This window comes from Oncorhynchus gorbuscha, linkage group LG01 (assembly GCF_021184085.1).
Source record: "Oncorhynchus gorbuscha isolate QuinsamMale2020 ecotype Even-year linkage group LG01, OgorEven_v1.0, whole genome shotgun sequence".
NCBI classification, from domain to species: Eukaryota; Metazoa; Chordata; class Actinopteri; order Salmoniformes; family Salmonidae; genus Oncorhynchus; species Oncorhynchus gorbuscha.
Window position 1 is genome coordinate 5,491,245 of NC_060173.1, and position 24,230 is coordinate 5,515,474.

Sequence of the window (24,230 nt, forward strand, 5' to 3'; positions counted from 1 at the left end):
AAGGGGGGAGTTGACTCTTTAAAGTCTACTCCACACATACAGAGCCTTCAGAAAGTATTCATACCCCTTGACTTACTCCACATTTTGTTGTTACAACCTGAATTCAATTATTTTTTAAAATTTTCTTCTCACCCATCTACACCCAATACCCTGTAATGACATCACAGTACCCTATAATGACATCACAGTACCCTGTAATGACATCACAATACCCTGTAATGACATCACAATACCCTGTAATGACATCACAATACCCTGTAATGACATCACAATACCCTGTAATGACATCACAGTACCCTGTAATGACATCACAATACCCTGTAATGACATCACAATACCCTGTAATGACATCACAGTACCCTGTAATGACATCACAATACCCTGTAATGACATCACAGTACCCTGTAATGACATCACAGTACCCTGTAATGACATCACAGTACCCTGTAATGACATCACAGTACCCTATAATGACATCACAGTACCCTGTAATGACATCACAGTACCCTGTAATGACATCACAGTACCCTGTAATGACATCACAGTACCCTGTAATGACATCACAGTACCCTGTAATGACATCACAATACCCTGTAATGACATCACAATACCCTGTAATGACATCACAATACCCTATAATGACATCACAGTACCCTGTAATGACATCACAGTACCCTGTAATGACATCACAGTACCCTGTAATGATATGAAAAGTGAACACGTTTTTAGACATTTTTGCACATTTATTGAAAATGTAATTTCTCTAAGTATTCACACCCCTGAGTCAATATTTTGTAGAAGCAAAGTTGGCAGTGATTTTAGCTTTGAGTCATCTTGGGTATGTATACCATCTTTGCACATCTGGATTTGGAGATTTTCTCTTTGAAGTTAGATGGGGAGTGGCGGTGAAATGCAATCTTCAAGCCTTTCCACAGATTTAATGGGATTCAAGTCTGGGTTTAGTCTGGGCCACTCAAGGACTTTCACATTCTTGTTCTGAATTCATTCCAGTGTTGCTTTGTCTGTATGCTTGGTGTCATGGTTCTGTTGATAGGTAAATCTTCACCCCTAGTCTAACATCGTTTGCACTCTGAAGCAGGTTCTCATCTATGCTTTGCCTGTATTTGGCTCCATTCATTGTCCCCTCTATCCTTACCAGTCTCCTAGTCGCTGTCGCTGAAAAGCATGGGATGGTGTTAGCTGGGTGATGAGCTGTGCCTGGTTTTCTCCAGCTCTTTGCATTCTCAGGAGTGGCTTCCGTCTGGCCATTCTCCCATAAAGCCAAGATTGGGGAAGTGCTGTAGTGACTGTTGTCCTTCTGACGGGTCCTCCCATCTCAGCCAATGAACTCTGTAGTTCTGTCAGAGTGGTCATTGGGTTTTTAGTCACCTCCCTGACCAAGGTCCTCCCTGACCAAGGTCCTCCCTGACCAAGGTCCTCCCTGACCAAGGTCCTGCCAGACCCAGACCAAGGTCCTCCCTGACCAAGGTCCTCCCTGACCAAGGTCCTCCCTGACCAAGGTCCTCCCTGACCAAGGTCCTCCCTGACCAAGGTCCTGCCAGACCCAGACCAAGGTCCTCCCTGACCAAGGTCCTCCCAGACCAAGGTCCTCCCTGACCAAGGTCCTCCCTGACCAAGGTCCTCCCTGACCAAGGTCCTCCCTGACCAAGTTCCTCCCTGACCAAGGCGCTCCCTGACCAAGGCGCTCCCAGACCAAGGTCCTCCCTGACCAAGGCGCTCCCAGACCAAGGTCCTCCCTGACCAAGGCGCTCCCAGACCAAGGTGCTCCCTGACCAAGGCGCTCCCAGACCAAGGTCCTCCCTGACCAAGGCGCTCCCTGACCAAGGCGCTCCCTGACCAAGGTCCTCCCTGACCAAGGTGCTCCCTGACCAAGGTGCCCCCAGACCAAGGCGCCCCCAGACCAAGGCGCCCCCAGACCAAGGCGCCCCCAGACCAAGGTCCTCCCTGACCAAGGCGCCCCCAGACCAAGGCGCCCCCAGACCAAGGCGCCCCCAGACCAAGGCGCCCCCAGACCAAGGCGCCCCCAGACCAAGGCGCTCCCAGACCAGTTGTTTAGTTTGGTCAGTTGGCCAGCTCTAAGGAAGAGTCTCCATATTTTGTGTTCCATTTCCCAATGATGCAGACCACTGTATTTTGGGAAAAATGTCAAACACTCTAGAAATAGTTTTATAGTTTCCCTTCCCCAGATATATACCTCATCACATCTCAGAGATCTACAGACAGTTCTTCATCGTCTAGTTTCTGTTCTGACATGATCTGTATTCTGTCATGTTTCATGTTCTTGTGTGGAACCCCAGGAAGAGTATCTGCTACTTTCTTAATGGGGATCCAATAGTGATTATCCAACCAAATAAAATACAAGAAAAAAACCCACAGTGGAACCTTAAATAGAACCTTACATAGACATGTGGTTTCTTTCTAAATCGTGTCTAAACAATGGAATTGTCCACAGGTGGACTCTAATCAAGTTGTAGTGACATCTCAAGGATGATCAATGGAAACAGGATGCAACTGAGCTCAATTTGGAGTCTCATAGCAAAGGGGGTATGAATATTTATGTAAATTATATTTCTGTATTTCATTTTCAATCAATTTGCCTTTTTTATTTTTTATAAACATGTTTTCACTTTGTCGTTACAGGGTACTGTGATGTCGTTACAGGGTACTGTGATGTCATTACAGGGTACTGTGATGTCATTACAGGGTACTGTGATGTCATTACAGGGTACTGTGATGTCATTACAGGGTACTGTGATGTCATTACAGGGTACTGTGATGTCATTACAGGGTACTGTGATGTCATTACAGGGTACTGTGATGTCATTACAGGGTATTGTGATGTCATTACAGGGTACTGTGATGTCATTACAGGGTACTGTGATGTCATTACAGGGTACTGTGATGTCATTACAGGGTATTGTGATGTCATTACAGGGTACTGTGATGTCATTACAGGGTATTGTGATGTCATTACAGGGTACTGTGATGTCATTACAGGGTACTGTGATGTCATTACAGGGTACTGTGATGTCATTACAGGGTACTGTGATGTCATTACAGGGTACTGTGATGTCATTACAGGGTATTGTGATGTCATTACAGGGTACTGTGATGTCATTACAGGGTACTGTGATGTCATTACAGGGTACTGTGATGTCATTACAGGGTACTGTGATGTCATTACAGGGTATTGTGATGTCATTACAGGGTATTGTGATGTCATTACAGGGTATTGTGATGTCATTACAGGGTATTGTGATGTCATTACAGGGTACTGTGATGTCATTACAGGGTACTGTGATGTCATTACAGGGTATTGTGATGTCATTACAGGGTATTGTGATGTCATTACAGGGTACTGTGATGTCATTACAGGGTACTGTGATGTCATTACAGGGTACTGTGATGTCATTACAGGGTACTGTGATGTCATTACAGGGTACTGTGATGTCATTACAGGGTACTGTGATGTCATTACAGGGTATTGTGATGTCATTACAGGGTACTGTGTGATGTCATTACAGGGTACTGTGATGTCATTACAGGGTACTGTGATGTCATTACAGGGTACTGTGATGTCATTACAGGGTATTGTGATGTCATTACAGGGTATTGTGATGTCATTACAGGGTATTGTGATGTCATTACAGGGTATTGTTATGTCATTACAGGGTACTGTGATGTCATTACAGGGTACTGTGATGTCATTACAGGGTATTGTGATGTCATTACAGGGTATTGTGATGTCATTACAGGGTACTGTGATGTCATTACAGGGTATTGTGATGTCATTACAGGGTATTGTGATGTCATTACAGGGTACTGTGATGTCATTACAGGGTACTGTGATGTCATTACAGGGTACTGTGATGTCATTACAGGGTACTGTGATGTCATTACAGGGTACTGTGATGTCATTACAGGGTACTGTGATGTCATTACAGGGTACTGTGATGTCATTACAGGGTACTGTGATGTCATTACAGGGTACTGTGATGTCATTACAGGGTACTGTGATGTCATTACAGGGTACTGTGATGTCATTACAGGGTACTGTGATGTCATTACAGGGTACTGTGATGTCATTACAGGGTATTGTGATGTCATTACAGGGTATTGTGATGTCATTACAGGGTACTGTGATGTCATTACAGGGTATTGTGATGTCATTACAGGGTATTGTGATGTCATTACAGGGTACTGTGATGTCATTACAGGGTACTGTGATGTCATTACAGGGTATTGTGATGTCATTACAGGGTATTGTGATGTCATTACAGGGTATTGTGATGTCATTACAGGGTACTGTGATGTCATTACAGGGTACTGTGATGTCATTACAGGGTATTGTGTGTAGAGGGGTGGGGGAGTATTTAATCCACGTTGAATTCAGGCTGTAACGCAACAACATGTGGAATAAGTCCAGGGGTATGAATACTTTCTGAAGGCTCTGTAGGGGCCAGTGGATAAGGTTCAGCCACCAGGTCTGTCTGGCAACAACATGTGGAATAAGTCCAGGGGTATGAATACTTTCTGAAGGCTCTGTAGGGGCCAGTGGATAAGGTTCAGCCACCAGGTCTGTCTGGCAACAACATGTGGAATAAGTCCAGGGGTATGAATACTTTCTGAAGGCTCTGTAGGGGCCAGTGGATAAGGTTCAGCCACCAGGTCTGTCTGGCAACAACATGTGGAATAAGTCCAGGGGTCTGAATACTTTCTGAAGGCTCTGTAGGGGCCAGTGGATAAGGTTCAGCCACCAGGTCTGTCTGGCAACAACATGTGGAATAAGTCCAGGGGTTTGAATACTTTCTGAAGGCTCTGTAGGGGCCAGTGGATAAGGTTCAGCCACCAGGTCTGTCTGGCAACAACATGTGGAATAAGTCCAGGGGTATGAATACTTTCTGAAGGCTCTGTAGGGGCCAGTGGATAAGGTTCAGCCACCAGGTCTGTCTGGCAACAACATGTGGAATAAGTCCAGGGGTATGAATACTTTCTGAAGGCTCTGTAGGGGCCAGTGGATAAGGTTCAGCCACCAGGTCTGTCTGGCAACAACATGTGGAATAAGTCCAGGGGTATGAATACTTTCTGAAGGCTCTGTAGGGGCCAGTGGATAAGGTTCAGCCACCAGGTCTGTCTGGCAACAACATGTGGAATAAGTCCAGGGGTATGAATACTTTCTGAAGGCTCTGTAGGGGCCAGTGGATAAGGTTCAGCCACCAGGTCTGTCTGGCAACAACATGTGGAATAAGTCCAGGGGGTATGAATACTTTCTGAAGGCTCTGTAGGGGCCAGTGGATAAGGTTCAGCCACCAGGTCTGTCTGGCAACAACATGTGGAATAAGTCCAGGGGTATGAATACTTTCTGAAGGCTCTGTAGGGGCCAGTGGATAAGGTTCAGCCACCAGGTCTGTCTGGCAACAACATGTGGAATAAGTCCAGGGGTATGAATACTTTCTGAAGGCTCTGTAGGGGCCAGTGGATAAGGTTCAGCCACCAGGTCTGTCTGGCAACAACATGTGGAATAAGTCCAGGGTATGAATACTTTCTGAAGGCTCTGTAGGGGCCAGTGGATAAGGTTCAGCCACCAGGTCTGTCTGGCAACAACATGTGGAATAAGTCCAGGGGTATGAATACTTTCTGAAGGCTCTGTAGGGGCCAGTGGATAAGGTTCAGCCACCAGGTCTGTCTGGCAACAACATGTGGAATAAGTCCAGGGGTATGAATACTTTCTGAAGGCTCTGTAGGGGCCAGTGGATAAGGTTCAGCCACCAGGTCTGTCTGGCAACAACATGTGGAATAAGTCCAGGGGTATGAATACTTTCTGAAGGCTCTGTAGGGGCCAGTGGATAAGGTTCAGCCACCAGGTCTGTCTGGCAACAACATGTGGAATAAGTCCAGGGGTATGAATACTTTCTGAAGGCTCTGTAGGGGCCAGTGGATAAGGTTCAGCCACCAGGTCTGTCTGGCAACAACATGTGGAATAAGTCCAGGGGTATGAATACTTTCTGAAGGCTCTGTAGGGGCCAGTGGATAAGGTTCAGCCACCAGGTCTGTCTGGCAACAACATGTGGAATAAGTCCAGGGGTATGAATACTTTCTGAAGGCTCTGTAGGGGCCAGTGGATAAGGTTCAGCCACCAGGTCTGTCTGGCAACAACATGTGGAATAAGTCCAGGGGTCTGAATACTTTCTGAAGGCTCTGTAGGGGCCAGTGGATAAGGTTCAGCCACCAGGTCTGTCTGGCAACAACATGTGGAATAAGTCCAGGGGTATGAATACTTTCTGAAGGCTCTGTAGGGGCCAGTGGATAAGGTTCAGCCACCAGGTCTGTCTGGCAACAACATGTGGAATAAGTCCAGGGGTTTGAATACTTTCTGAAGGCTCTGTAGGGGCCAGTGGATAAGGTTCAGCCACCAGGTCTGTCTGGCAACAACATGTGGAATAAGTCCAGGGGTATGAATACTTTCTGAAGGCTCTGTAGGGGCCAGTGGATAAGGTTCAGCCACCAGGTCTGTCTGGCAACAACATGTGGAATAAGTCCAGGGGTATGAATACTTTCTGAAGGCTCTGTAGGGGCCAGTGGATAAGGTTCAGCCACCAGGTCTGTCTGGCAACAACATGTGGAATAAGTCCAGGGGTATGAATACTTTCTGAAGGCTCTGTAGGGGCCAGTGGATAAGGTTCAGCCACCAGGTCTGTCTGGCAACAACATGTGGAATAAGTCCAGGGGTATGAATACTTTCTGAAGGCTCTGTAGGGGCCAGTGGATAAGGTTCAGCCACCAGGTCTGTCTGGCAACAACATGTGGAATAAGTCCAGGGGTATGAATACTTTCTGAAGGCTTTGTACATACACACATATTTAGGATGTGAGTCAGGCTGATGTGTTCACTAACTTCTCCCCTTCCTTCCTCTCCTCCCTCCCTCAGATGCCCAAAGGCACTGATGACACATGGGCTCAGAAACTTTACAACACCTTCCTGAAGAAAAGTGATCTTTTTGACAAACCTCGTATGTCCAACAAAGCCTTTATCATCCTCCACTTTGCAGACAAGGTACACAAGCATCATTGTAAATTAAAAAACAAACACAAACTGGTCATGTCAGACCTTCTATTTATGTATACGTTGACGTAGGCCATTGCCTGCTGTCTGACTGTAGGATGTGGGTTGTTGAGTGTAGGTGACTGACTGACTGAAATAGCTCTCCTCGTTTGAGCAGTACTAACCAAATCACTCCTGTTCTAGACTGAGGGTCAGGTTGAATATCTCATGTTATCTTCATCTTCTTATCACGAATTGACATGGGTGTATGTTTCTCTCTACCTGCTGTTCCCTCTGTTTAACGACCCTTTTGTCCCTAGGTGGAGTACCAGTGTGAGGGATTCCTGGAGAAGAATAAGGACACTGTCAATGAAGAGCAGATTATTGTGCTCAAACTAAGCAAGGTTTGTTTGTTTATTTATTTGTTGGTTTGTTTATTTGTTTATTTATTTATTTGTTTTTTTGTTTGTTTATTTATTTGTTTGTTTGTTTCTTTCTTTCTTTATTTGTTTATTTGTTGGTTTGTTTATTTGTTTTTTGTTTGTTTATTTATTTGTTTGTTTGTTTATTTGTTTTTTTGTTTTTTCATATCAGGTCAAACACTCAACCTTTCTCCCGTCTTCCAGTCTGTAAATACTTTCTGTATACTAGTCTTATGTAGAGGACCATCGTAGGGCCCTCGGGTTAACTAGTGTGATGTTTGAACTTGGAGAACACACCCAGCACAGAGCTGTAGGAACAAGTCTATGTTTAGATCTTGACAGACCGTTTTATGTCATGGAGAAACGGCCCCCTGGTGGTGAATACAGGTTCCCTCGTTCTTCTTCGTTTTTATTAGTGCATTTTTCATATGGTGACAAAACCACTGGAGAAAGAAAAACGTCACGGTTAGCAGACAAAGAACCAAAAGATTACAGTCGAGATGATACAAGAAATGGTCACAAACAACAACAACAACAACAACAGTTTCCTGTTTCTGTTTGAGACGTGTTTGACTCTTCCCTCCAGTTTAGGCTGCTGTTGGAGCTGTTCAGCGACGAGGAGAAGCCTGCAGGCTCCCTGACCAGTCGCAGTAAGATGACACGGCCTGTTCAGGCTCAGAGAGACCACAAGAAGACCGTTGGAACGCAGGTGAGAGGGACCTAGCAGAACAAGGCTAAAACATAAATCAGTCTTCCGATGGTGTGGTTTTTAAGATGCAGATTTCTTTGGAAGTTATAAAACACGCGTTGCCGTGTTAAAACCTTCTCAATGTAAATCTGATATTTTTTAGACTCATACTTTGCTACATTTAGATGAGCCTCATAGCCTGGTTCCTCTCATACATACATACATCTCATACATACTGGTACTCACTGTAACAGAGATTCAACACTAGATACTGGTACTCACTGTAACAGAGATTCAACACTACATACTGGTACTCACTGTAACAGAGATTCAACACTAGATACTACATACTCCCACCCCACATAGCCTGGTTTCTCTCTAGGTTTCTTCCTAGGTTTTGGCCTTTCTAGGGAGTTTTTCCTAGCCACCGTGCTTCTACACCTGCATTGCTTGCTGTTTGTGGGGTTTTAGGCTGGGGTTTCTGTACAGCACTTTGAGATATCAGCTGATGTACGAAGGGCTATATAAATACATTTGATTTGATTTGACCCTTTGTCTCGCCCCTCTCCTCAGTTTCGTAACTCTCTACATCTGCTGATGGAGACTCTGAACGGAACTACTCCTCACTATGTACGCTGCATCAAGCCCAACGACCTCAAATCCCCATTCATGTGAGTCTGCCACCACACTCCTTTACCTTTAGGTTATGTTCATTCGGCACCAAACGGAGAAGAACAGGATGAAATAGAAAGGGACTATCTGGAGTTGTCCAATGTTCATTTTTGTTTTTGTTTTCAAAAACGTTTTTTTTTTTTTTTTTTTAAAGGGATGTTCCCTAATAAATATGACAAAGTTATTATCGTTTTGTGGCACCCTGGGAAAGAGAGGGTAAAAATCTGTCACCAATATGTTGATTCACGGGGCGGCAGGGTAGCCTAGTGGTTAGAGCGTTGGACTAGTAACCGAGAGGTTGCAAGTTCAAATCCCCGAGCTGACAAATCTGTCGTTCTGCCCCTGAACAAGGCAGTTAACCCACTGTTCCTAGGCCGTCATTGAAAATAAGAATTAGTTCTTAACTGACTTGCCTAGTAAAATAAAGGTCAAATAAAATAAAAAAATTAAAAAAATACAGCACCTCCTACTGGAGAGATGATCTATCTACAGCTATCCCCTTGATCAACCATCCATTAACCAAGCCCAGCACTGCTCTGTTATTTGTCACTGACTACTACCAATGTGAGAATGATTGTGAGATCTTTTAAGAACTAACTACATTCATTGTTGCTATTGGAAGTCATTCCACAGGGTAGGTTTAACAGAGCAAATGAAATGTCACCGTACTTTATCGCTCATATATCACCAATATATATCACCAACCAATTTTATATATATTTTATAAACCATTCACAAAGACATCAACAGCCATTGTTTTAATTCAACCCAGTGGTTCAACTAAACATATACATACATATACATTAGGCCTTAGGCCATATACATTAGGCCTCTAGGGTTTCAAACTTCTGTTGATTTCTAATTCAATCTTCAAATGAATGATTCATGTGTTGGGTTAACGTCTCCCTTTCTAACCAAAAATCATAGTTAAAGGATAGGACAAAATCAAACCAAAGTTGATTTTCAATTCGTTCTATTCTTTTAACTATTCTTTTTACTTTTTTAGTTTTGAGATGGAGATGTGAATCCAACATATGGATAATTAATTTGTAGACAAACTGGAATTAAAACTGGGATTAAAGCCAGTCTGGAATTAAAACTGGAATTAAAACTGGGATTAAAACTGGGATTAAAATTGGGATTAAAACTGGGATTAAAGCCAGTCTGGAATTAAAACTGGGATTAAAGCCAGTCTGGAATTAAAACTGGAATTAAAACTGGGATTAAAACTGGGATTAAAACCAGTCTGGAATTAAAACTGGAATTAAAACTGGGATTAAAATTGGGATTAAAACTGGGATTAAAGCCAGTCTGGAATTAAAACTGGGATTAAAGCCAGTCTGGAATTAAAACTGGAATTAAAACTGGGATTAAAACTGGGATTAAAGCCAGTCTGGAATTAAAACTGGAATTAAAACTGGGATTAAAACTGGGATTAAAGCCAGTCTGGAATTAAAACTGGGATTAAAACTGGGATTAAAGCCAGTCTGGAATTAAAACTGGGATTAAAGCCAGTCTGGAATTAAAACTGGAATTAAAGTCAGATACACAAAAGATACATAGCCTTTAAATGTTGATATTTGGTTGCGTTGTCAACCAAACACAACTCAATATCACTTTTCTAGCCTGTAATTGAACCCCCAATGCTGATGCTCCAGATACTCTACTAGTTTAAAGAAGGCCAGTTTTATTGCTTCTTTAATAAGAACTACAGTTTTCAGCTATGCTAACATAATTGCAAAAGGGTTTTCTAATGATCAATTAGCCTTTTTAAAAGTATAAACTTGGATAAACACAATGTGCCATTGGAACACAGGCCTGATGGTTGCTGATAATGGGCCTCTGTACGCCTATGTAGGTATTCCATTTTTAAAAATCAGCCGTTTCCAGCTACAATAGTCATTTACAACATTAACATTAGCAATTGTATTTCTGATAAATTTGATGTTATTTTAATGGACAAAAAAAATAGCTTTCCTTTCAAAAACAAGGACATTTCTAAGTGACTCCAAACCTTTGAACGGTAGTGTACATACCAGTCAACAGCTTGAACACACCTACTCAGTCCAGGGTTTTCTTGATTTGTACTATTTCCTACATTGTAGAATAGTAGTGAAGACATCAAAACTATCAAATAACACATGGAATCATGGTTTAATAAGTGCTCAGCATATGTGGGAACTCCTTCAAGATGGTTGGAAAAGGATTCCAGGTGACTACCTCATGTAGCTGGTTGAGAGAATGTCAAGAGTGTGCAGAGCTGTCATCGAGGCAAGGGGTGGCTGCTTTGAAGAATCTCAAATCTAAAATATATTTAGATATTTTTTAAACACTTTTATTGGTTACTACATGATTCCATATGTGTTATTCCACCAATCAGTTATTTATGGTAGAGTGGCCAGATGAAGCCACTCCTCAGTAAAATGCACATGACAGCTCGCTTGGAGTTTGCCAAAAGGCACCTAAAGACTTTCAGACCATGAGAAACAAGAGTCTCTGGACTGATGAAACCAAGATTGAACTCTTTGGCCTGAATGCCAAGCATCACGTCTGGAGGAAACCTGGCACCATCCCTAAGGTGAAGCATGGTGTTGGCAACATCACGCTGTGGGGAGGCTTTTCAGCGGCAGGGACTGGGAGACTAGTCAGGGTCGAGGGAAAGATGAATCGAGCAAAGTACAGAGAGATCGTTGATGAAAACCTGCTCCAGAGTGCTCAGGACCTCAGACTGTGTGAAGGTTCACCTTTCAACAGGACAACAACCCTAAGCACACAGCCAAGACAACACAAGTCTCTGAATGTCCTTGAGTGGCCCAGCCAGAGCCCGGACTTGAACCCAATCGAACATCTCTGGAGAGACCTGAAAATATCTATGCAGCGACGCTCCCCATCCAACCTGACTTAAGAGGATCTGCAGAGAAGAATGGGAGAAACTCCCCAAATACGGGTGTGCCAAGCTTGTAGCATCATACCCAATAAGAATTGAGGCTGTAATCGCTGACAAAAGGTGCTTCAACAAAGTACTGAGTAAAGGGTCTGAATACTTATATTAATTATTTAAAAAATTGTTTTAATACATTTGCTTCGTCATTATGGGGTATGGTGTGTAGATTAATTAGGGGGAACTTTAAAAAAAAAATCAATTTGAGAATAAAGCTGTAACGTAACAAAATGTGGAGAAGGGGGTCTGAATACTTTCTGAATGCACTGTATGTATGTTGTCTTTGTAATAGGATGGATCCCATGAGGGCAGTACAGCAGTTACGGGCTTGTGGAGTCCTGGAAACCATCCGCATCTCAGCAGCAGGCTTCCCATCCAGGTACACCAACACCACCACCACCAACAGCACCACCAACACCACCAACACCAATACCACCAACAACAACACTAACACCACCAACACCAACACCACCAACACCAACGACAACACTAACACCACCAACACCAACACCAACGACAACACCACCACCAACACCAACGACAACACCACCACCAACACCACCAACACCACCACCAACACCAACGACAACACCACCACCAACACCACCACCAACACCAACGACAACACCAAAACCACCACCAACAACACCACCACCACCAACAACACCACCAACAACACCACCAACAGCACCACCAACACCACCACCACCACCATCACTACCACCAACGACCATACCAACAACACCAACGACAACACCAACACCACCAACGACAACACCAACACCGACAACACCAGCACCACCACCAACAACACCAGCACCACCACCACCACCAACAACACCACCACCAACAACACCACCACCAACAACACCACCACCAACAACACCACCACCAACAACACCACCACCAACAACAACACCACCACCACCAACAACACCAACGACAACACCAACACCACCACCACCAACAACACGACCAACAACAACACCACCACCAACAACAACACCACCAACACCACCAATGACAACACCATCACCACCACCATCAACACCAGCAACACCACCACCACCACCAACAACACCACCACCATCAACACCATCACCACCACCATCAACACCAGCAACACCACCACCAACAACAACAACACCATCACCACCATCACCACCACCATCACCACCACCATCAACACCAGCATCACCACCACCAACAACACCACCAACAACAACAACACCACCACCACCACCACCACCAACAACACCACCAACAACAACAACAACACCACCACCAACAACAGCACCAACACCACCATCACCACCACCACCATCACCACCACCACCAACAACAACACCACCAACAACAACACCACCACCAACAACACCACCACCAACAACAACACCACCACCAACAACAACAACACCACCACCAACACCACCACCAACACCACCACCAACACCACCACCAACACCACCAACAACACCACCAACACCACCAACACCACCACCACCATCACCACCACCATCACCACCACCATCACCACCACCACCATCACCACCACCATCACCACCACCATCACCACCACCACCAACACCACCACCAACACCACCACCAACACCACCACCAACACCACCAACACCACCAACACCAACACCACCACCAACAACACCAGCAACACCACCAGCAACACCACCAACAACACCACCAACAACACCACCAGCACCACCAACAACACCACCAGCACCACCATCACTACCACCAACGACCATACCAACAACACCAACGACAACACCAACACCACCAACACCACCACCAACACCACCACCAACACCACCACCAACACCACCACCAACAACACCACCAGCACCACCAACAACACCACCAGCACCACCAACAACACCACCAGCACCACCATCACTACCACCAACGACCATACCAACAACACCAACGACAACACCACCACCAACACCACCAACAACACCACCAACAGCAGCAACGTCACCCTGCCCTTTGGCGCTGATTTAGCCAGCTCTAAAAGGAACTCTCACATAACATATACACAAGCATTCAACTTTCTCTATACACACACACACACACACACACACACACACACACACACACACACACACACACACACACACACACACACACACACACACACACACACACACACACACACACACACACACACACGTCACAAAGTGTTACCACAGCATGTTCCCGTAACAACAGAATCAGGAGCATATGTTCCTCACCTCACCTGTACCTGTGGACAGGTGGACCTACCAGGAGTTCTTTAACCGGTACCGGGTTCTGATGAAACTGAAGGACATTCTCTCAGACAGGAAGCAGACCTGCAGGAACGTCCTGGAGAAATGGGTTCAGGTAGGAAGTGTCAGGGGTTAGAGGTCAGGCCTTAGGGATCACGAATTGACCTGACTTGGAGAGATCGGTCACAGTAGGGACAGAGTGTACAAAATACATAAATGGATATATCTTACCATGGCATGTGAACAGCTTTACCATACTGGCCTAAACTCCTCTACCCAGAACCTTACTAGGGTGTCGACCAAGACCTGGTCATATCCATCATACCACAACCCTAGATCCTCCTTCATTTCTGTTTAAAAGGTTAGGCGTATCTTTATGCAATACATCCCTCTCTCCGGATTACAATCAAAAACTCTCACCTTCACTATACTCCACCTCCTTCCATACTGGGTGAGTGGATTCATATAGCCCTCTCTCTCCAAATGAGCTATGACCTGTGTCCACGATCAATATGGGAACTTGCACCGATATATGCCATAATTCCACACACAAACTGTCTACTTCAATTACTTCCATCCAGTTTGTATCGAGACTGGATACAAAGGTAGCATAGATACCAAACAAACAATGGTTAAATCAAATCAAATGTATTTATAAAGCCCTTCTTACATCAGCTGATATCTCAAAGTGCTGTACAGAAACCCAGCCTAAAACCCCTCCAAACAGCAAGCAATGCAGGTGTAGAAGCACGGTGGCTAAGAAAAACTCCCTAGAAAGGCCAGAACCTAGGAAGAAAGATAGAGAGGAACCAGGCTATGAGGGGTGGCCAGTCCTCCTCTGGCTGTGCCGGGTGGAGATTATAACAGAACATGACCAAGATGTTCAAATGTTCATAGATGGCCAACAGGAGATTAGAACAGAACATGACCAAGATGTTCATAGATGACCAACAGGAGATTAGAACAGAACATGACCAAGATGTTCAAATGTTCATAGATGACCAACAGGAGATTAGAACAGAACATGACCAAGATGTTCAAATGTTCATAGATGACCAACAGGAGATTAGAACAGAACATGACCAAGATGTTCAAATGTTCATAGATGACCAACAGGAGATTAGAACAGAACATGACCAAGATGTTCAAATGTTCATAGATGACCAACAGGAGATTAGAACAGAACATGACCAAGATGTTCAAATGTTCATAGATGACCAACAGGAGATTATAACAGAACATGACCAAGATGTTCAAATGTTCATAGATGACCAACAGGAGATTAGAACAGAACATGACCAAGATGTTCAAATGTTCATAGATGATCAACAGGAGATTATAACAGAACATGACCAAGATGTTCAAATGTTCATAGATGACCAACAAGGTCAAATAATAAGTGTACTAAAATGCTCAACAACCCTCTTATCTCCAAGGACCAGGACAAATACCAGTTTGGAAAGAGCAAGATCTTCTTCAGGGCGGGTCAGGTGGCCTATCTAGAGAAGCTACGTTCTGATAAACTGAAGAAGGCGTGCGTTCGTATCCAGAAGACGATCAGATGTTGGCTGACCAGGAAGAGGTATCTCCGTATGAGACGAGCTGCCATCACCATACAGAAAAACACACGAGGTTACCAGGCGCGCTGGTGAGTGGAGAGACTACAACCTCACAGGGTTTCATTATATACCTATACTATTCATTTATATACCTTCCAGACAGGGAATGTCATCGATGCACGTACAGGATCGACTCATTATTTTTCTGTCATTTGTCCCCACATTGCTTTTCTCACTGTGTGTAGATTTCCACTAGTTCCCACAACCACATAGTCAAAATGGACTATATTGGAAAAATTAATTTAGGCAGTTTAGGCATAAGGTTAGCAGTGTGGTTAGGGTTACGTTTAAAATCACATTTTAAGAAGATCGATTGTAGAAGTAGGCATGGGGTATGACTGTGGTACCTAGTGACGACCCGATTGTAGAAGTAGGCATGGAGTATGACTGTGGTACCTAGTGACGACCCGATTGTAGAAGTAGGCATGGAGTGTGGCTGTGGTACCTAGTGACGACCCTGTATGTGTGTCATGAACATTCTAATCTGTAGACCTGAAAAGTCCTGGAATTAGTTGTGTCTAAAGAGTGGGAACCCTGATCATTAATAGAGTCAGACATCTGGCCTTTAGGTGTATTATCTCTGACTCTCTCACTCCCCCTCAACTCTCTCTCCTCTCTTCTCTCTCTCAACCTCACTCGCCTCTTGCTCCTCTCTCTCGCTCCCTTTTTCACCCTCTATTTTCTTTCTGTCCTCTTTTCTCCCTCCTCTCTCTCTCTCCCCTCTCTTCTCTCTCCCTCCTCTCGCTCTCTCTCTCACCTTCTCTCTTTCTCTCTCTCTCACCTCTCTCTCTCTCGCTCTCTCTCTCACCTTCTCTGTTTCTCTCTCTCTCACCTCTCTCTCTCTCTCTTTCTCTCACCTCTCTCTCTCACCTCTCTCTCCCTCTCTCTCTCTCTGTCTCTCTCTTCTCTCTTCTCTCTCCCTCTCTCTCTCTCCTCTTCTCTCTCTCTCTCTCTCTCTCTCTCTCTCTCTCTCTCTCTCTCTCTCTCTCTCTCTCTCTCTCTCTCTCTCTCTCTCTCTCTCCTCTTCTCTCTCCTCTCTCAGTCTGGTAGCGTTCCTGAGGAGGACCAGAGCAGCGGTTATCATCCAGAAGAACCAGCGTATGTTAGTGGCCAGGAGACGCTACCAGCAGCAGAGGTCTGCATCCATCACCATGCAGCGTCTGCTACGGGCCTACCAGGCCAGACAGACCTACCGCAAGGTATCCAACACACAACCGACCTGCTCCAAACTTCAAAACACAGTTCTCTACACACAGTCGATCATTCAGGGGTCGTGTTCATTCAGTGGTCGGGTTCATTCAGTGGTCGGGTTCATTCAGGGGTCGGTTCATTCAGGGGTCGGGTTTATTCAGGGGTCGGGTTCATTCAGGGGTCGTGTTCATTCAGGGGTCGGGTTCATTCAGGGGTCGGGTTTATTCAGGGGTCGGGTTCATTCAGGGGTCGGGTTCATTCAGGGGTCGGGTTCATTCAGGGGTCGGGTTCATTCAGGGGTCGTGTTTATTCAGGGGTCGTGTTTATTCAGGGGTCGTGTTCATTCAGTGGTCGGGTTTATTCAGGGGTCGGGTTCATTCAGGGGTCGTGTTCATTCAGGGGTCGTGTTCATTCAGGGGTCGTGTTCATTCAGGGATCGTGTTCATTCAGGGCAACATATCAAAACGAAAAGCAGGGGAAAACGTTTTTAATTGGTTCAGACAGTACCTCCCTGTTTCAGACAGTTTTCTTGTGTTTAGAACCCACTGAAACACGACTCCGGTCTACAACAGTGATTTTGTATTTATGTAGCCCTTTTCCAGGTGCTTTACATAGTAAGAAGGAAACTCCCCTCAACCATTCTCTGCTTCCCCCAGCTGCTGTACGAACACAAGGTTCTCACCATCCAGAGATGGGTGAGAGGCTGGCTGGCCAGGCGGAGGTGCAGACGCTCCCTGAGGGCTGTGGTTTATCTCCAGAGCTGTGTCAGACGCATGGCTGCCAGGAGGGAACTGAGGAAGCTAAGGGTGGAGGCTCGCTCTGTAGAACACTTCAAGAAGCTCAACGTCGGCATGGAGAACAAGATCATGCAATTGCAGAGGAAAGTGGACGAACAGGTGAGAAACGGCACTTTCTGTATGGACGTAGTCACTTCCTGTATGGACGTAGTCACTTCCTGTATGGACGTAGTCACTTCCTGTGTGGACGTAGTCACTTCCTGTGTGGACGTAGTCACTTCCTGTATGGACGTAGGCACTTTCTGTATGGACGTAGGCACTTTCTGTATGGACGTAGGCACTTTCTGTATGGACGTAGGCACTTTCTGTATGGACGTAGGCACTTTCTTAGGCACTTTCTGTATGGACGTAGGCACTTTCTGTATGGACGTAGGCACTTTCTGTATGGACGTAGGCACTTTCTGTATGGACGTAGGCACTTTCTGTATGGACGTAGGCACTTTCTGTATGGACGTAGTCACTTCCTGTATGGACGTAGGCACTTTCTGTATGGACGTAGGCACTTTCTGTATGGACGTAGTCACTTCCTGTATGGACGTAGTCACTTCCTGTATGGGCATAGTCACTTCCTGTATGGACGTAGTCACTTCCTGCATTGAAATCCACCAATGTGGAAAGCTACAAATAGTAGTACTACTACAACTAAATGAACTAGTGAGACCAGGCAGTCTGGTTTCATGTTTATTTTGAGGAATGAATATTTTGGAAATCTTACTCTTTCGAGACACGCACCACTGTCTCCTTAGAAATATCTGTTTACTTCAGTATTGACCCCAGTTGAAAACAGGACATTATTTCATGAGGTAATGCCGGTTGTTTGTCACATGTAAACCCTCAGTGTGTGTCCCCCTCTCCCTTCTGCAGCACAAGGAGAACAGAGAGCTCAGTGAGAGGTTGCGTACTGTGGAGCGGTCCCGGGCAGCGGAGGGCGAGAGACTGGGTCGAGAGGTGGAGCGACTGCGGGTGGCAGAGGAGGAGAGCAGAGTTAAAGCAGACGGGGTACCCTCCCTCCTGGAACAGCTGTCATTCCTCCGTCAGGAATTGGAGACTACCAGGGAGGAGAAAGAGGCTATACGGGAGGAGGCTAGGACATACAGGGTGGACACTGAGAAGGTAACGCAACTGCTGCATTCACCTACTAACTTAGACGGAGAAGGTAAAAGCTAATATGGTCGTTTCTCCAAAGCGACTTATAAAACGGTCAATGTCACTGACACATTATATTAAGAATGGAACTTCCCTCTTCCGGCCACTAGGTGGTGTCAGAGTTGAATGAATGGAACTTCCAAGCCTGATGTCGCCAGCACCGTGCTGTACTGAGCCATGGAAACAAGTGTCCACTAATGTGTTTCCCTCTTCCGGCCACTAGGTGGTGTCAGAGTTGAATGAATGGAACTTCCAAGCCTGATGTCGCCAGCACCGTGCTGTACTGAGCCATGGAAACAAGTGTCCACTAATGTGTTTCCCTCTTCCGGCCACTAGGTGGTGTCAGAGTTGAATGAATGGAACTTCCAAGCCTGATGTCGCCAGCACCGTGCTGTACTGAGCCATGGAAACAAGTGTCCACTAATGTGTTTCCCTCTTCCGGCCACTAGGTGGTGTCAGAGTTGAATGAATGGAACTTCCAAGCCTGATGTCGCCAGCACCGTGCTGTACTGAGCCATGGAAACAAGTGTCCACTAATGTGTTTCCCTCTTCCGGCCACTAGGTGGTGTCAGAGTTGAATGAGAACAACCGCTTGTTGATAACGGAGAAAGGCGATATGAATCAGCTGATCCAGGAACAGAGACAACAGATCGCAGGTATGGGTCATGTTCATGATGGCACACAGTAAAAAAAATATTATTATATAAAAAAAAAAACGTTTTGCAATGGAAAACATAAATAAATAAATAAACAAACTTTTATTTTTTTATTTTAATTGGACAAGTCTATTTTACTTCTGAATTTTTTCCGTCTGTTGTCTTCCATTTGTTGCCTAATGAACACTTCCCTGTTCCCTTTGTCCAGAGAGCAAGGCCCAGGCTAAAGTCGGTACGCAGCTGGAGAGTGATATCCGCGAGGAGCGCGACCACTACCAGAGTCTGCTGAGTGAATACACACATCTAAAAGAGAGACACGCTGACCTGAAAGAGGAGATGACTGTCAGTGTGGTGAGTTATGACCTGAAAGAGGAGATGACTGTCAGTGTGGTGAGTTATAACCTGAAAGAGGAGATGACTATCAGTGTGGTGAGTTATAACCTGAAAGAGGAGATGACTGTCAGTGTGGTGAGTTATAACCTGAAAGAGGAGATGACTGTCAGTGTGGTGAGTTATAACCTGAAAGAGGAGATGACTGTCAGTGTGGTGAGTTATAACCTGAAAGAGGAGATGACTATCAGTGTGGTGAGTTATAACCTGAAGATGACTATCAGTGTGGTGAGTTATAACCTGAAAGAGGAGATATCAGTGTGGTGAGTTATAACCTGAAAGAGGAGATGACTATCAGTGTGGTGAGTTATAACCTGAAAGAGGAGATGACTATCAGTGTGGTGAGTTATGACCTGAAAGAGGAGATGACTGTCAGTGTGGTGAGTTATGACCTGAAAGAGGAGATGACTGTCAGTGTGGTGAGTTATGACCTGAAAGAGGAGATGACTGTCAGTGTGGTGAGTTATAACCTGAAAGAGGAGAGGACTATCAGTGTGGTGAGTTATAACCTGAAAGAGGAGATGACTATCAGTGTGGTGAGTTATAACCTGAAAGAGGAGATGACTATCAGTGTGGTGAGTTATAACCTGAAAGAGGAGATGACTATCAGTGTGGTGAGTTATGACCTGAAAGAGGAGATGACTATCAGTGTGGTGAGTTATAACCTGAAAGAGGAGAGGACTATCAGTGTGGTGAGTTATAACCTGAAAGAAGAGATGACTGTTATCCATCTCATACTGACAGTCAAAGCTATTTATCTTACGCTTCCCAACGTACAGTGGGGCAAAAAAAGTATTTAGTCAGCCACCAATTGTGCAAGTTCTCCCACTTAAAAAGATGAGAGAGGCCTGTAATTTTCATCATAGGTACACTTCAACTATGACAGACAAAATGTGAGAGAAAATCCAGAAAGTCACATAGTAGGATTTTTTATGTTTAATGTGATTTTCTGGATTTTTTTTCTTCTCATTTTGTCTGTCATAGTTGAAGTGTACCTATGATGAAAATTACAGGCCTCTCTCATCTTTTTAAGTGGGAGAACTTGCACAATTGGTGGCTGACTAAATACTTGTTTTGCCCCACTGTATGTTTATATATGTTGGGGGGATTAGGGGGGATTAGGGGGATTAGGGGGATTAGCCATCTCTTGGGATTTTGAATAATAATAATATACTGATCTTGGTTTGGTTTGACAGTGAAGTAACACCTATCTGCCGCTTGCTAGCCTGGATTTCAGCGGCTTAAACCACTGCATACATTAGGCCTATATGAAAATAACGTATTGGTTTGGGTCAGTTTCGGGCTACCTATCTAACCTCCATGCCATGCTGTCTAAACCAGATCACCAATAAACCAGGCCGCCGGAGAACAGACTCCAACTACAGCAGCAATGAGTCTGTGGGAACTCCCAGCTCCGCAGAGGGAAGAGACAGTTTGGTGAAAACTCCCAGCTCCGCAGAGGGAAGACACAGTTTGGTGAAAACTCCCAGCTCAACACACAGCTCCTCAGGGTTCACCGAGTCCGAGACCAGATCTCTACGAGGAGACGTAAGGAACTTAAATATAAACATATGGAAAAAGCAACAACAAAAAAACCTCACCATCGTTGAGGCTCACCACCACCCATAGCTTCCACAACGTCCGAGTGATGATCAAGGCTCGGGAGCACCAGGCTTCCACCCTCATAGTCCCATGCAACAGGATGCTTTTCCTCTCCTATTAGAATTAGCTCAGTCTTATTTTTTTTTTTTAAGATGAACTAAAAACAAACGTTTTCTGGTGTTGTTGTTCAGGACGCGCCTCACCAGGACGCGGTTTCCATGTCAGTCCTGTTGAAGCTGCAGAGGAGAGTCACTGAGCTGGAGCAGGACAAACAGACACTGCAGAGACACCTAGATAAGCGGGACGAGGCACAACAAGACCAGGTCAAAAACGCAGAGAAGCAAAGAACTGCAGGGAGAGCTGAGCTGGACCTGGAGGCTCTGAAAGTGATGACATTTCATACATTATTACTGCACAGTTACATTTGACCATTTCTTAGTTAATATCTGGTAATGTCTGTATATGTAGAGCCGTTCTGAACTCTGACTCCTCTCTCCTCAGCGCCAGGAGCTGGAGTCGGAGAACAAGAGGCTGAAGACAAACCTGGCGGAGCTGCGTCAGTCTCTAGCTACAGTCGCCAACACCAACCCCGGGGCTAAGACCAACCCCGGGGCTAAGACCTCCACCAGCAGCCCCGGGGCTAAGACCTCCACCAGCAGCCCCGGGCCGGGCTCCGCTCCCTACAACGTGCTCCTGGAGCAGCTCAACTCCTCCAACGAGGAGCTGGAGGTCAGGAAGGAGGAGGTGCTGCTCCTCCGCTCACACATGGTCCGCCAGGAGGTGCTCAAACACAACAAGGTAGGAGGAAGTAGTCCCAAACGGTACCCTATTTCCCTATGTAGTGCACTGGTCCCTGGTCTAAAGTAGTGCACTATATAGGGAATAGGGTTCTATAGGGCTCTGGTCTAAAGTAGTGCACTATATAGGGAATAGGGTTCTATAGGGCTCTGGTCTAAAGTAGTGCACTATATATAGGGTTCTATAGGGCCCTGGTCTAAAGTAGTGCACTATATATAGGGAATAGGGTTCAATAGGGCTCTGGTCTAAAGTAGTGCACTATATAGGGAATAGGGTTCTATAGGGCTCTGGTCTAAAGTAGTGCACTATATAGGGAATAGGGTTCTATAGGGCTCTGGTCTAAAGTAGTGCACTATATAGGGAATAGGGTTCTATAGGGCTCTGGTCTAAAGTAGTGCACTATATATAGGGAATAGGGTTCTATAGGGCTCTGGTCTAAAGTAGTGCACTATATAGGGAATAGGGTTCTACAGGGCGACTGCCGAGCAGAATCCCTCATCTTGACGTGATGGGTAGTTATTCGGGAGGTGAATTGTAGATCAGTGATTCTGCGCTGTCCGACTGAAAAATGAACTAAACATTCTGATTTACAAATACGTAGTGCTCGTGTACTATTTTGAATGTGTTGTTCTCTACATTACTTGACTCCCCTTTTCTCTTGGTAGGAAGCGTATGGAGAGATGCATAAGATGATTCATCTTGGTGAAACCAAAGAGGCTGATGGGTAAACACTTCCAACTCACCCCACCCCATTCTGGATCCTTTTACATTGATTGACTGCTGACATCTTGGTTTAGCTTGTTTTTAAGTTAGTTGACTTGATATTGGTTTACTTGTTTCCCCTGTTTGCGTCAGATCCACTCCTGATTACCACAAGTTGAACGAGGATGGAGAGCTGTGGCTGGCTTATGACGGGTTGAAGGAGACCAACAGGTGAGCGGAGGGATAGCAAGAGGAATGTGTTCAAGGTTTTCAAGGCAATACAAAGGAACTAGATGAGGAAAAAATTCTGATGATGAATATGTCTCTCTCTCTGTCTCTCTCTCTCTCTCTCTCTCTCTCTCTCTCTCTCTCTCTCTCTCTCTCTCTGTCTCTCTCTCTGTCTCTGTCTCTGTCTCTGTCTCTCTCTCTCTCTCTCTCTCTCTCTCTCTCTCTCTCTCTCTCTCTCTCTCTCTCTCTGTCTCTGTCTCTGTCTCTGTCTCTCTCTCTCTCTCTCTCTCTGTCTCTCTCTCTCTCTCTCTCTCTCTGTCTGTCTCTGTCTGTCTGTCTGTCTGTCTGTCTGTCTGTCTGTCTCTCTCTCTCTCTCTCTCTCTCTGTCTCTCTCTCTCTCTCTCTCTCTCTCTCTCTCTGTGTCTCTTGTCTCTCTCTCTCTCTCTCTCTCTCTCTCTCTCTCTCTCTCTCTCTCTCTCTCTCTCTCTCTCTGTCTCTGTCTCTGTCTCTCTCTGTCTCTCTCTCTCTCTCTCTGTGTCTCTTGTCTCTCTCTCTTGTCTCTCTCTGTCTCTGTCTCTGTCTCTGTCTCTCTTGTCTCTGTCTCTGTCTCTCTCTCTCTCTCTGTCTCTGTCTCTCTCTCTCTCTCTCTCTCTCTCTCTCTGTCTCTCTCTCTCTCTCTGTCTCTCTCTCTCTCTCTCTCTCTGTCTCTCTCTCTCTCTGTCTCTCTCTCTCTCTCTCTCTCTCTCTCTCTCTCTCTCTCTCTGTCTCTGTGTCTCTCTCTCTCTCTCTCTCTCTCTCTCTCTCTCTCTCTCTCTCTCTCTGTCTCTTGTCTCTGTCTCTCTCTCTCTCTGTGTCTCTCTCTCTCTCTCGTCTCTCTCTCTCTGTCTCTCTCTCTCTCTCTCTCTCTCTCTCTCTCTCTCTCTCTCTCTCTCTCTCTGTCTCTTGTCTCTGTCTCTCTCTCTCTGTCTCTCTCTCTCTCTCTCTCTCTCTCTCTGTCTCTCTCTCTGTGTCTCTCTCTCTCTCTCTGTCTCTCTCTCTCTCTCTCTCTGTGT

At 45.4% G+C, this 24,230-nt stretch overlaps 1 protein-coding gene across 1 annotated transcript in view; it reads left to right on the forward strand.

Moving 5' to 3' along the window:
• Positions 1-24,230, forward strand: part of LOC124031605 (unconventional myosin-Va-like) — a 73,414-nt gene that overhangs the window by 43,167 nt on the left and 6,017 nt on the right. The window contains exons 14-30 of the mRNA XM_046343057.1: positions 6,949-7,074; positions 7,383-7,466; positions 8,071-8,193; positions 8,746-8,843; positions 12,078-12,164; positions 14,056-14,164; positions 15,486-15,697; positions 16,711-16,867; positions 17,516-17,755; positions 18,521-18,769; positions 19,365-19,458; positions 19,667-19,809; positions 21,190-21,396; positions 21,642-21,836; positions 21,952-22,248; positions 22,914-22,972; positions 23,104-23,181. Of these exons, the coding sequence (XP_046199013.1) occupies positions 6,949-7,074; positions 7,383-7,466; positions 8,071-8,193; positions 8,746-8,843; positions 12,078-12,164; positions 14,056-14,164; positions 15,486-15,697; positions 16,711-16,867; positions 17,516-17,755; positions 18,521-18,769; positions 19,365-19,458; positions 19,667-19,809; positions 21,190-21,396; positions 21,642-21,836; positions 21,952-22,248; positions 22,914-22,972; positions 23,104-23,181 (2,558 nt within the window). The remainder of the gene's footprint in view (positions 1-6,948; positions 7,075-7,382; positions 7,467-8,070; positions 8,194-8,745; positions 8,844-12,077; positions 12,165-14,055; positions 14,165-15,485; positions 15,698-16,710; positions 16,868-17,515; positions 17,756-18,520; positions 18,770-19,364; positions 19,459-19,666; positions 19,810-21,189; positions 21,397-21,641; positions 21,837-21,951; positions 22,249-22,913; positions 22,973-23,103; positions 23,182-24,230) is intronic.